Genomic DNA, 13,318 nt, shown 5'->3' with positions numbered 1-13,318 from the left:
ATATATGTGGCACAACGTACATACGTCGTAGTAGTTGCAGTCAGCGATCCAGTCAGCCCATGCGCACTAGTGTAATAGTAGAGCGTGTATGTATGTATGTCCAGGGCATAGGTCACATCCCTCTTACATCCCTCCTTTCCCTTTGACGTGTTCCAACTTAGCTGCCTACAGGATAGTGCAATGGGGACCGCATGGAACATCCTCAAATAGTAAGAGTGAGAATTGACGATACCTGTGCATTTGCGCATCGCGTATTTCGTTCTAAACGGTCTCAGCGCAACTCCTGATTGGTTAGGGGCGACAAGCTTGTTCTGCCCCTCCCTTGCTTTTCGAAACACAACGCGGACCTTCTAGACGAGACGAAAGAAGTGTGGACGGATCTACCTATGAACGACTGTGAATGACATCCATATTATTTATCACGCATACCCGGCGATGGCCGTGTCGTCAGCCCAGTCATACTACTATAGTGTGGTTTATTAGGAATAGGAGCGGCCAAGCGAAGCAATAATACGGCATTCCGTACCAAGACGGACTCTTGCGAGCGAGATGTTCTTCAGAGAGTTCAGAGGGTTCAGAGGTGTCTTGGCGGGGGGGAAAGCAGGCACCAGAACAGAGGGGCCAGCAATGACATAGCAGGTATTATTAGCAGTAGAACGGATACGGAGTTAGACAGATTTCCTCTTTTGCCAATCAAATGCCGTTTACGACCAGGACCCTTATCCGCCTTGAGAGTTGCAACGGGCAGAACGGGATGACCACCCCGCCGATCAGATAACTTAGCTCTTTGAATAGCGTTTCCATGCCTGCCATGGCCCACGAGAGGTATGGATTGTGCAACATTTACGGTCCACTTACGCCACCTACTATAACAATCCTAGCTCATAAGGATAGAAAAGGACCCTGGAGCTTACAGCTTACCAAGCCGGGGAGCAAACCGCCCCAGTATATCACAAGCTTTTTTGATTTGTTTCTGTTTTCCTTCTTTCTATTTTTTCTTTCTTCTTCTCTGATCTCTGACCTCAGTTCTGAAACTAAACATCTAATCTTTGATTTCCAAGCTGCCAAGCTGCCGATGACACTTGGCGGTAGTGGTTTGTTTTATTTACTTCCATTTTTAAAACCGAAGAGGCGGATCTATGTTTCAATAGTAGCTAAGATAGCGCCTCTTCTCTTAATTCTTACTACATTCATGTATTACTATTGCGAAGGATACAAAGCTTGTATAAAACAGCAAAAGTACAGCCAACGTACCCGATCGACATAAGAGGCTGAGAGGTATAATGGTATAATCAAAACTCCACCGACATTTTCGAGCATCGCTGGCCTGTAATCAAGAATTGGCTGGTCGATGGCTGGCTGGACTATGCATATTATTAGCTGGGTACATGCAATATACATGTGCATATCTAGAGACATCTAGATTTATGTAGGATGTGCAATTAATACCGGCATATACGTTGCAGTGCAAGCTTTATGGCTGACTTTAGTGTCTGACGTCCATGCTCGCTACCTTATCCACGGCCTTGGGATAGCGCCGGTTGAACCCTCCAACTTCCATTCCTTCCCCCCGCGTCCTACCAAACTTCCACCACTCCTCCTCGCCTACACCGTTCCAGCCTTTCTACCGCACCCTACAACTCCTACGGATGAGCCTACCTACCAGCCTACCGACTTAAACTCGGTAGCAATCTTCGATGACGCCTCGCGTGCGGCAAACCTCGCAGATGCGAAGAGGAATGTGACTTGACTTAACTTGACCTGACTCTAGCTAGAAAACCGAAGGACGTCCGGTCCAATGGGAGTATTTCTACCACCCTGACTACCTCAGAATCCCTCTTATCCCACAGGAAGGAAAGCAATCCAATAGAGCCCGTAACCCCGACCACACGCTATTCACCTAGGCTGGTAGGTACATATCTAGCGCCAGCTCGGCTGTGTGCCGAGACGCCCCCGGACGCGGGCACGTGGACCATTTGAGTCGACGGGAGCGCGAAAAGGTGTGGGAGGGGGGAAGACTCAGAGAGAGAGAACCTGGCAGGCAGGCAGAGTGATGCGACGTGAGGGAGAGATGGCGTCGAGGCCCTTGAGGCCCATTTGGTGTTGCACCACTGTCTTACGATAGATTGCGGCGTGCATACGCAATCTATCTGGGTTACCTACAGCACCTAAAGCGCGGAGGGAGTTCTCCTCGACCCTATGTAAGGCAGCGAACCAAACATTCACGGTATATTGCTTGAATCCCTACTTAGGTAGGCTACGACGTAGGTACCTACTTACACATGCATTTTTGAAATCATCATCGTGGTGAATAATCAGATATGTATGTCAGTCAATTCACGCCGTATCCAGTAAATCCGCGCGAGCTTTTTATATCCGAGTTTGCTACCGATACAGATACAGATACAGATACAGATGCCCAGATCCTTACATGTTACCCTAATCTTCGGTAAGTGTGCGAGATGCCAAGCGCCAAGTGCCAAATTTGAGGTAATGAAGATCATATCTACAGATGTAGCTGTTCATTGGAGCCCTGCGGGATTTTTATATGAAAAGGCTGTGAGTTAAAACTGATACCAACACGCAATAGGCCAGACGAATGAGATCAACGGAATCATGACGTTTGCCCTCTCACCTCAGGGTCGTGCACTAGATTGCCTAGAATATCCTAAATATCTTTGCAAGAGTTGGAGGGGGGGATTTCTAAGTCTTCGATCCCGTTGCACAGCTGCGCGCGTATGATGGAAGACGACAAAGCGTATATTGGGATGATATCAGATATTGATTTGTGTTTGAATCCAACTTGTAGATCTAGTTTTTAGCGTTCCTTAGTATGCATTTCTTAGCATTCCTAGTATTCTTAGTGGCGTAATTCGGCAAAGAAGAAAATCCCAAGCGCTTGGTAATTCAGGTCACTTTCCCTTGGAATACAGAGACATATGACGTCGTGCTTATCAATAAAGCCTTAGGTACTAGGTATCGACAGGCATTCCCCAGACCCCGAATAGGTTGGACTCAATTTGGATCTAATACTAAAAAGCTCGATAAGATTGATTGCTCTAGTCAGGGCGAGCACTGCAAGCGAATCGTTAATAAGCCTTCCATATTTGCCACTTCTAACTGAAACGAGAAATGTATCTTAACGCCCCTTGACAAGCCGAGGTTGATTGATCAGGTCGATGTATAAATCCGCCCAAAGTGGATGTGGATTTATACAATATCCCACTCGACGATACAAATGTACATACGTATCCTCAACCATCTCTTGGCGCACGTACTATGCGTACAGCCCTCCTACAGGATTGCAGATAGGGTATTACTGTATTCGGAGATACTGTTGAGATGCCTAGGCGTCGGTGTTACGCGTATCCCAAACCGCGTAATGAAGCCGAGGTTCCAGACTGCTAAAATCCAAGAAGCAATAATACGCATCCAATATCAAGCTCGTCAGCATGGGTACATATTGTGCGTTGTAGGAGTGCGTTGACGATCTAGAGACTAGAGGACCAATCTTGAATATCCCGTACATAGAGTTGTTTCGTTAATGGGGCATGGAGCTACCACGGCGGAAATTTAGGCTCGCCGCAGGAGGCTTCTCTCGGCGGAGCGAAACCCGCGGTACACCGCTCGACGGAGAATGCGCCAAGTGAATACCAAGAATACACGATACGGTCCAATGCAAGTCATACAAAAACCCATGCAGCTGCGCACTCTGCATGATCTGACTCCTAGAAACCTCTTTGTCCCTCTCTGCTAGCCCCCGGACGAATATACCATAGACGATCACGCCCGCCCACTATTTTCGAGATCTAATAGCGTCCTATCATGACCTTTGCGAGACATTTGTCCAACTCGATTATAGGCATCATAGACGATGCCTATAACTCGCCAAGCTTCTAGGCCTGGACTGAAGTAAGACATGGCGCAGTGGCGTGCTTGAGAGCTGGAGTAAAGTTTCACAGATGGTAACTGCGGGTGATCGACAGGGACTCCCTTTAGCTTTTAACTCAGGGAATGCCGACGCTAGAGAGTCGCTTGGCAAGCTTGGCCGCATATACTATGAGCGCCGAATCTTCTTGGCTATCTATCATGAAAGATATGTGGAATTGCGTTGTGTTTCGCCAAGAGATTTCCGACGAGATTGGGTGTTGCGAAAAGTCCGAGGCAACCACATGGGATAATGATAGGTGTTGATACATTTTGTTGAGATGTGGGATAATCGATTTCGGAGTTAGCTCTGGCAGTCGAATATCGAGATCATCCCGTGGCTTGGACGATTGCCGTCTCTTGCATGACGTGGCGGAGCACCGTGACAATCCGTGTCGTGAAAATCTGGCTTGCGCCAGTAAGCCCTGGGATACAGGGTGCTTGCTAAGTGTATTATTAGTATACATACGAATACCTAGCTGCCTAGTAGTCCAACGCTGGTCGGTTACTGATGCTAACGGATTTAAACAGGCCCACGAAGTATTCTAGAAACGGAAGGTTATTAGTCTCTGCGAGATAGATAGCCTGAATTGTTAAATTTGAGCCATAATAAAGCACTTGTCTCGTCGAAATCCCTGCAGTGCTTGCGCCCGTCGATTCTTAGTAGGTTCTGTCGCCAATCCTCACAATCTTCTGTCCCGGCGCGTACACATCAACCATAGCCCTCCAATCTAGTTCAACCCAACCAGTACTGTTCCGTAGAATGGCGATACCTTGGTTATCAACCGATTCGGTATCCGTCCTCGACGAGTTTATCCTGAGGTGAAATGGGCAGAATATAGCCAAGTGAGCTTTCCAAGCCAATAATTTAACCTTTTCCAAGTACGGGTCGGCTAGCAGCCTTAATAGCGCTTGAAAGGGAGGCCGTTGCTCCATATCACGTTCGGGCGGTCGACTCGCGCCAAGTGAACTAGGCGGTCCTAGGCGCATCACGAGCTCTCTTAAGTTCCCGTTCAGAACCATATCGGAAAGAGCAGGTCCTATGACACGCTCGAATTCGCCGCCTACCCTTGTGAGGTACAGCGTCAAGTTGCGCACACGTCTTCGGGCGTCCTTCCCTTCTTCACTAAGAAAACCCCCTCGGCTTGTGAGATGGACAGGCAAGCGATGACTGTGCGCGTTCAGGGTAAAGCGGTTCATGGAATAGAATATAGCCGATGCCTCTTGGTACATCTGCATATTGACGAGGAAGACATTTAGAAAGTTCCAGTTCCCCGCAGAAGGTAAAGTGAAGAAAGTTGTATCATGGAGTATAATACTTTCATCCGAGACGAGGAGTTGTGAGAAGACAGCACCTCTCAACTCAGGGGGTAAGTCGAAAAAACGAAATGCCTTATTTGCTGCCATAATCGTACAACCTTTCCAAAGACCGATGTTTGATAGTAACAGCGTTGGTGTCGCTCCAGTAAATAGTGATTGGCAATATTATGCTTGTACAACCCGTTCCATATCCATTTCTTGTAACTTTATTGGAAACGTCGTGAAATCATGTAGATAAAGAGTGCTATGAGACTTGAGACTTCAGACTTGAGTTGAAGAACTTGCAACCTCAATTATTTAGAAGCATGAAAGAATATATCGACGATAGGTGAATGTTATCAGATCACTAGATATTTGATACTTATTTTTACTCGTACATCTAGGAACTTTTGTTGAAAATATCTTAAGTAGGAATGTGATGTTGATGTTCGTCGATTTATCGAGTCATGGCACAAAGTAGAGGCTCAAAGCTACCCCACATTCACATATAAGAAAATCGATAAATTCATATTTATTTTAAACGGATTATATTGCCAGTTGAATAACTGCATAATCCGCTCGTTTAATGTGTTATCTTATCTACAGCCTTGTTTGAAGCTGCACGTTGCACATAGCTTAGATCCTTAGCGCGTTTTGAGCTCTTGACTGTAAATATGCATATCGATGGCAATGGCAACAGCGAATCGACGACTTGTTTAAACTCCAACTTCATTTCTTCGCGTTGCGCCAATCTTATTCCTTTCCAACCCGGCGCTTGAAATGAGGAAACGAGATTCAAGATGCAATGCTATACGGAGTTGACGCCGCCTACGGCTGTCACGCATTCCCTATGCCTCCCTTTTATCAATGCGCAAAGCAATAATCTCGTCGTCGCAAGAGCCTCTCTTCTACAGATATTCACTACCAAGTCCGTCTCTGCTGAACTAGACAAGGCTCAGAATGCCCAATTGCAATCTTTCCGATCGGCCGAACACTACGATTCCAGAATAAACGACGATGAAGGCCTCGAGGCTTCTTTCCTTGGCGGCGATTCCCTTCTCGTCAGGTCCGACCGTTCTAACTATACGAAATTAGTTCTTATCGCTGAATTCCCTTTATCTGGGACAATCACAGGGCTCGCCCGTATCAAATCGAAAACTACTGCTTCCGGCGGAGAGGCCCTCCTATTAGCGCTGAAAGATGCGAAGCTTAGCATGGTTGAGTGGGATCCGGAGAAGAATTCAATAAATACGACATCCATACACTACTATGAGCAAGAGGACCTACAAGGAGCCCCATGGGCTGCTCCTCTCAGCCATTATGTCAACTTTCTAGCAGCTGACCCAGGCAGTCGATGTGCTGCTTTGAAATTTGGCTCGCGTAGTCTTGCCATTGTCCAGTTTAAAACTGCAGAGGAAGACATAGATATGGATGACTGGGACGAGGAATTGGATGGCCCGAAGCCTGTCAAAGAGCTATCTACTACGCTCGCAAATGGAACTAGCAGCAATGAAGAGACTCCATATTCAACCTCGTTTGTCCTTCGACTGCCCAATCTTGATCCTAGTCTCATCCATCCTGTGCATCTAGCATTTCTTCACGAATACAGAGAACCCACGTTCGGTATTTTATCCTCCACTACTTCGCCATCTTTAGTACTAGGTCGAAAAGACCAGCTCACGTATATGGTGTTTACCTTGGATCTTCAACAGAAAGCGTCCACAACTATCCTGTCAGTGACGGGCCTCCCACAAGATCTGTTTCGAGTCATTGCGTTGCCTGCCCCAGTTGGTGGCGCTCTCCTAGTTGGTACAAATGAGCTTATACACATCGACCAATCCGGAAAGTCACATGGCGTAGGTGTCAACCAATTTGCGAAACAAACCACATCGTTTAGCTTGATCGACCAAGCTGAGCTTGAGCTGAAGCTAGAAGGTTGTGAGATCGAAGTCATGTCAGCAGAAAACGGCGAGTTTCTGATGGTTCTACGAGACGGTCGCCTGGCAGTAATTACATTTAGAGTCGATGGCAGGATAGTATCCGGATTAAGCGTTCGATTAATTGCGTCAGAGGTCGGTGGATCTATCATACCAACTGGCGTTGCGACCTTGAGCAAACTGAACAAGACGTGCATATTTGCTGGTAGCGAAGGGGCTGATTCGTTAGTCGTCGGCTGGACACGTAAACAAGGTCAATCGGGAAAGAGAAAGGCTCGTCTCCAAGACCCATCTCTAGACGATATTGACATGGACGATGAGGATATGGAAGGACTAGAAGACGAAGATGATCTGTATGGGGAAGATTATGTGCCGACTAAACAGTCAGCTAACTCAGCCAATACCTCAAGTGGTAAAACGGGCGAGCTTGTTTTCCGCGTACACGACAGACTTGTCAGCATCGCGGCCATCAGGGATTTCGCGATTGGTCAGACAACTTCATCCAAAGAAAGCCAAGCAAATCAGTTTGGTGTTGCAAGTGATCTCGGGTTTGTCTGCGCATGTGGCGAAGGCAATGCTGGCTCGATCGCTGTAATTAATCGAGAAATACAGCCCAAGGTCATTGGCCATTTTGAGTTTCCCGAAGCAAGGGGATTCTGGACGATGGCTGCACAGAAACCCATACCAAAAGCATTACAGGGTGATAAAGCAGCTACAGCGATAGGCGGAGAGTACGAAACATCCGCTCAACATGACCGCTACATGATTGTCCCTAAAGTTGATCTAGACGGATATGAGACGTCGGATGTTTACGCCTTGACAGGTGCTGGATTCGAGGCTTTGACCGGGACGGAATTTGAGCCAGCTGCTGGTCTTACCATTGAAGCCGGAACTATGGGCAATTATATGAGAATCATACAAGTTCTCAAAACTGCCGTCCACTGCTACGACGGAGGTAAGATTAACTCCATAATAGTTATCAAGAATATGCTAATACGATATACTAGACTTCGGACTCACCCAGATTTTGCCGATGTTGGATGAGGAGACGGGCGCGGAACCTAGAGTTGATAGTGCTAGCATAGCCGACCCTTTCCTCTTACTAGTACGAGATGACGGCAGTGTGTTCATCGCGAAGATTTTCAAGAACCTAGAACTTGAAGAACTAGAAAAAGAAGATTCGGTACTCACTTCGACGAAATGGGCTACTGGCTGTCTATATGAGGATCGATCTGGCATATTTGCCGGGGTTAATAGCGACAAAGGCGCAAAAACCGACGAAAACATACTGATGTTTCTGCTCAGCAAGGCCGGGGCACTACACGTAAGGAGTTTATTCATGATTTCAGTGACATTACTAATGACCGTAGGTGTATGCTCTACCTGACCTATCGAAACCCGTCTACGTTGCTGAAGGGTTACCCTTCGTACCACCACTCCTTTCCGCGAACTATGCAGCAAGGCGAGGTACTGCCAAAGAAATCATTAAAGAGATATTGGTGGCTGACCTTGGGGACATGACATCCTCATACCCGTATCTTATTGTGAGTGGTCTTAAGTTCCCATTGCAATCCCACAATAACTCACAAGTTCTAGGCACGTCATGACAATGATGATGTGACAATATATCAACCTTTCCGTATACCTTCAACTACAGCCCAGGAACTTTCCACAACACTTCAGTTCCAGAAGCTACCTAATCCTGTTCTAGCGGATATCCCAGAACCGCCAGAAGACGATGATGACGATGAAGTGAGACGACCGACTCCAATGCGACGTTGTGACAACATAGGCGGATATAAGACGGTCTTTCTCCCAGGCGATTCTCCAAGCTTCATCCTAAGATCATCCAAGACGTTGCCTAAGGTTCTTGGGTTACAAGGCGGCGGTGTTCGAGGAATGAGTCCATTCCACACTGAAGGATGCGAACGTGGCTTTATTTACGCAGACTCTAAAGGTATCGCCCGGGTGTCCCAAATACCAATTCGTAACACCACATACGCCGACATAGGCATGTCCCTCAAGAAAATTCCTCTTAATACCGACATACACACCATCACCCATCATCCCCCATCCGGGATCTACGTTGTGGGTTGTGATACCCGCGAGCCATTTGAGTTACCTAAAGAAGACGATTATCATAAAGAGTGGCAGCATGAAAAAGACCTTGTCTTCAAACCTACAGTGGGACACGGTAGCATCAAACTGATCAATCCAAGCACCTGGACCGTCATCGATACCATTGAGCTGGATCCTTGCGAGATAGTGATGTGCATCGAGACAATTAATCTCGAAGTCTCAGAGTCGACTAATGAGCGAAAGCATTTAATCACGGTTGGTACCGCCGTATCTCGTGGTGAAGACCTCCCCATAAGAGGCAGAGTTCTCGTATACGATATCGTGACGGTTATTCCCGAACCAGGAAAGCCCGAAACCAACAAGAAGCTAAAACTCGTAGCAAACGAGGACATTCCTCGCGGCGCAGTCACAGCTCTTTCTGAAATAGGAACACAAGGTCTAATGCTAGTTGCCCAGGGTCAGAAATGCATGGTCCGGGGTCTGAAGGAAGACGGGACCCTACTTCCCGTCGCGTTCATGGACATGAACTGCTACGTAACTACAGTTCGTGAATTGAAGGGGACGGGCCTTTGCTTGATGGCCGATGCGGTGAAAGGCGTCTGGTTCACCGGCTACACGGAAGAGCCTTATAGGATGGTGCTCTTCGGGAAGAGTTCTACCAAGTTGGAAATTCTGACGGTGGACTTCCTGCCAGATGGAGATGAATTATTCATTGTGGCCTGCGACTCGGATGGTGGGATCCATATCCTCCAGTTCGATCCTGATCGTAAGTACCTCTTTCCGCGATATATATATATAAATATTAAGAATCATTGCTAATCATCCGTACAAACAGATCCCAAATCCCTCCAAGGCCACCTTCTCCTCCACCGCACAACCTTCTCCGCTGGCGCGCATCCCCCGACACGCAGCATGCTGCTCCCGCGCACCCTCCCCGCGGACTCAGAATATCTCACCCAGCATAACAATAATAGCACTGCTGCGACTACCGCGACTAATGGGTCTGACCCTGACTCCCCCCCCGCCCCTCCCTCCCTGATTCTCTTCTCCTCCCCCACAGGAGCTCTCTCATGTCTCGCCGCCCTCTCGGAGCCCCAGTACCGCCGGCTCTCGTTCCTAACGGGCCAGGTCATGTCCTCGCTCCCGCATTACGCAGGCCTAAACCCGAAAGATTACCGCGCGCCCGTTTCGTCCGGTGCCGTGGGTCGGTTCCCGCCTGCCGTCGACGCAGGAATGGGTCGGAGTATCGTAGATGGAGCGCTATTAGCTAGGTGGAATGAACTCGGTGCTGGAAGACGGGCGGAGATTGCAGGACGCGTGGGATTTGCAGGCGTCGACGAGGTCAGGGATACGTTGAGGGAGGTGCTCGGAGCGGCCGGATTGGGATATCTATGAATTGGGAGTAGGGGAGATAAGGGTGTTGCGTGCGGAATATGGCACATCTAGCTAACTAGTTGCGGAAAACTTTTACCCGTCTATCTGGATGGTTGATAATTGGCAGGAATTTAGACAGCTGGAATGAGTTGAATCAAATCACGAGTTACATAGTTCATCTCGCCTAGACTAGTCTCCTGATCAATATTATATGAGATGCAACTTAGGACCTAAGTAGATAGGTAGGAATTTTGCTTACGACGTAACTTGGCGGGAGTAGGGGTAGTAGCTTCCTACATAGGTAGTTATCAGTGTACGAATAAGATCGGGATTTTCGTAGATGGATGGAATAAATGGTCATTAATTCAGGACGTTCCTCCCTCTTCAGCCCTCGGGCTTAAAAATGCCGTGGAAGCGATTTTATGAGAAGCTATCTGGAAACGCAGCACGATGGGAAAGTCATCCGACACTCTTCTCTCATACACTCATTCCGCCGGCCGATGCCGTCCTGACCTCCCTACAATAGCTGACAAAATTCACTAAACTGCCTCACTGCTTGCTTGGTATGCTTCGCCGTGCTTGACGTGAGCGATTAACTCGACAAATACCACCCACCCAGGCTTGCTCATTGAAGTAGCTTTAATTCATTCGTGAAGGGTCATAAAAAACGCCATTGCTAAAACGAGACCCAGCTATATAAAACAGCCAGGCTTATCAAATCGCCAAGTACCCCTAGACCTCAAACCTCATCATGTCTGCGACGAAGACTACCGATCCGTCGCTTGATTCCATCACTCAGACGCTTCCCCCTCGGACTAGCAGGGCCGGAAGAGCCGAGACTGGCGCTGCGGTGGACGGTGACGTTGGTGGCGTCCTTATCGCTGCGGCCGCTGGTGCGTGCGGCAGGCTGCATCTCGTAATCTCCGCTCGGTTTTAGGGAGTTTCGCTGCATGCGCTTCTGTCTCTTGCGGTCCTCTTCTATGGTGTATGATGGCTCACCCTTGCCCTTTAGATCATCTGGATGGTATTGCTAGTGAGATGTTAGTTTGAATTGTACGATTGCATGTCGATGATTGGGTGGAATTCCGGCGTGCGAGTTCTCGGATCATTCAGGGATGGGTGGCTGTGCTTTCAATTGGAAATACTTACGACGTGAGCCCATCGCTTGTATGGGCCTCCGGGCGCATCTTCTTCTCTCATTAAATCTGCTCCCTCCTCGTAGTCCATTACGTGGCCGCTAAGGTCTCGTTGCCCAGGAGGGATTACGGCAGTGCCTTGCAGGGGTACGTGGCGTTGGAGAGAGTCCATGACCATTTCACGAGGTGTTGCCTTCAGGGCTTCTGCGTTGCCGTACTTGACGGCCTCGACTGGAGCATATCGCTTGTCACGATTCCGAGAAGCTAGAGTGGCGTCGTATGGACCATCGTGGTGATAGGTTCCGAGGCCGGTGTCATCGAGAACATCGATCATATCGGCACGGGCAATGCTCTTTTTTCGAAGATGAGGGGCGCGGTTAGCGGCTTTATTCGCACGCTTGATAGCTTCTAACGGTCGTTCAGACATGTTGATAGGTGCCAGTAGAGGTCGGAATTGTTGCAATGATTGATTGTCTTTATATATTAAGATAGAGTGATGATCAGTGGCTCTGTAGCAGATGTACGGTTTCTTTTCTTTAGAATGCAGACCAGTAGCTAGTTGAAAGAATTGCTCGTAGGGTCGGGATATATAAAGGTACCCTAGAGAACCCTAAATAGGCAACCTATTAAAGTTCAATGTTAGTGGACTGAGCCTGCCAACTCAGGGACCTGCACGCGCGTTCAATGCATGGCGATGATGTAACCCGGTACCCACCAAAGCCGAACCCGTCAGCCCGTACGAGCCGTACAGCCCCACACCCTTACATCTTTCATCGCCCCGCCTGCCCGCCAATCGAAAATTGGATCTGACGTGACGTAATGAGTGTAGCTCGGGTACATCATTGATAACGCACTAGGACAAGGGCAGCAGCTCAATGATCAAGATCGACAGGTACAGGTTGAACAATAGGGTCTCGTACAGCTGATAAAGGAAAATAGAAATAGCGTGCTACAGGGGTTCAGAGCATAAATATGTTTAGGACTCTCTAGGTGAAGAAGCCGTTTACATACACCATACCAACAAAATATGATCCTGCCTGTGTAACCATTTAATTCCACGAACACAGAAAGAGACATGAGTGTGAGGAGACACTAGATCGAAAAAGGAAATAAATATGAGACAGTTGAACTTACGAATGAGCAATCCTTGTAAAGTAAAGGTACAATGCACCTTTAGACATAAGGCGAGTGGAAGATGATATAAGGGTTAGACTTTGCAGAGAGGCTGTGAAGAGATATGACGATTTGGATAAACCGCGCAACGATTGGATTGGAGAAACACTTGGTTAGGTAAATGCTGCGACGGCGAGCCGGGCGAGGCATGGTTTAATTTCCGAACGAGGCGCCAGAATCGGAAAGAGACGCCGTGGATCACTGTTGAAACTTTACGGCGATTATGCGATAGGTCTTTCTGGTATTGATCGAAAAAGGAAGAGGGGGAACGATCGTAGTTGGAGATAAGTAAGCGTTAAAGAAGGGGAAATTTTGGCGATAGAGAAAAATGAAGATGCCAATTGAGAAGTTGTGAATTTTGGTATTCTTGGGAAGAGAAACTGGCGACGTTAG

The 13,318-nt window shown here is 47.9% G+C and overlaps 3 protein-coding genes across 3 annotated transcripts; 1 reads left to right on the top strand and 2 right to left on the bottom strand.

Moving 5' to 3' along the window:
• Window positions 1–4,491: 4,491 nt before the first annotated feature.
• Window positions 4,492–5,460, bottom strand: GGS22DRAFT_49068 (uncharacterized protein). The gene has a single exon (XM_047967235.1). It carries the CDS (start codon window positions 5,332–5,334, stop codon window positions 4,588–4,590), a length of 747 nt encoding a protein of 248 aa, XP_047816041.1. The 5' UTR covers window positions 5,335–5,460; the 3' UTR covers window positions 4,492–4,587.
• A 427-nt stretch (window positions 5,461–5,887) lies between these two features.
• Window positions 5,888–10,927, top strand: GGS22DRAFT_170442 (CPSF A subunit region-domain-containing protein). The gene is made up of 5 exons (XM_047962441.1): window positions 5,888–8,118; window positions 8,171–8,487; window positions 8,534–8,707; window positions 8,760–10,008; window positions 10,078–10,927. The coding sequence occupies exons 1-5, from the start codon at window positions 6,027–6,029 to the stop codon at window positions 10,635–10,637; spliced, it is 4,392 nt and encodes a 1,463-aa protein (XP_047816040.1). The 5' UTR covers window positions 5,888–6,026; the 3' UTR covers window positions 10,638–10,927.
• GGS22DRAFT_170441 (uncharacterized protein) lies at window positions 10,928–12,328 on the bottom strand. Its single transcript, XM_047962440.1, has 2 exons — window positions 11,766–12,328; window positions 10,928–11,646 (listed from the first exon to the last, which is right to left on the bottom strand). Exons 1-2 carry the CDS (start codon window positions 12,177–12,179, stop codon window positions 11,356–11,358), a joined length of 705 nt encoding a protein of 234 aa, XP_047816039.1. The 5' UTR covers window positions 12,180–12,328; the 3' UTR covers window positions 10,928–11,355.
• Between the last annotated feature and the right edge of the window lie 990 nt (window positions 12,329–13,318).

The sequence above is a fragment of the Annulohypoxylon maeteangense genome (genome assembly GCF_022496945.1).
Source record: "Annulohypoxylon maeteangense strain CBS 123835 unplaced genomic scaffold GGS22scaffold_16, whole genome shotgun sequence".
In the NCBI taxonomy this organism is placed as follows: Eukaryota; Fungi; Ascomycota; class Sordariomycetes; order Xylariales; family Hypoxylaceae; genus Annulohypoxylon; species Annulohypoxylon maeteangense.
This window is presented reverse-complemented; position numbering and strand designations above follow the sequence as displayed.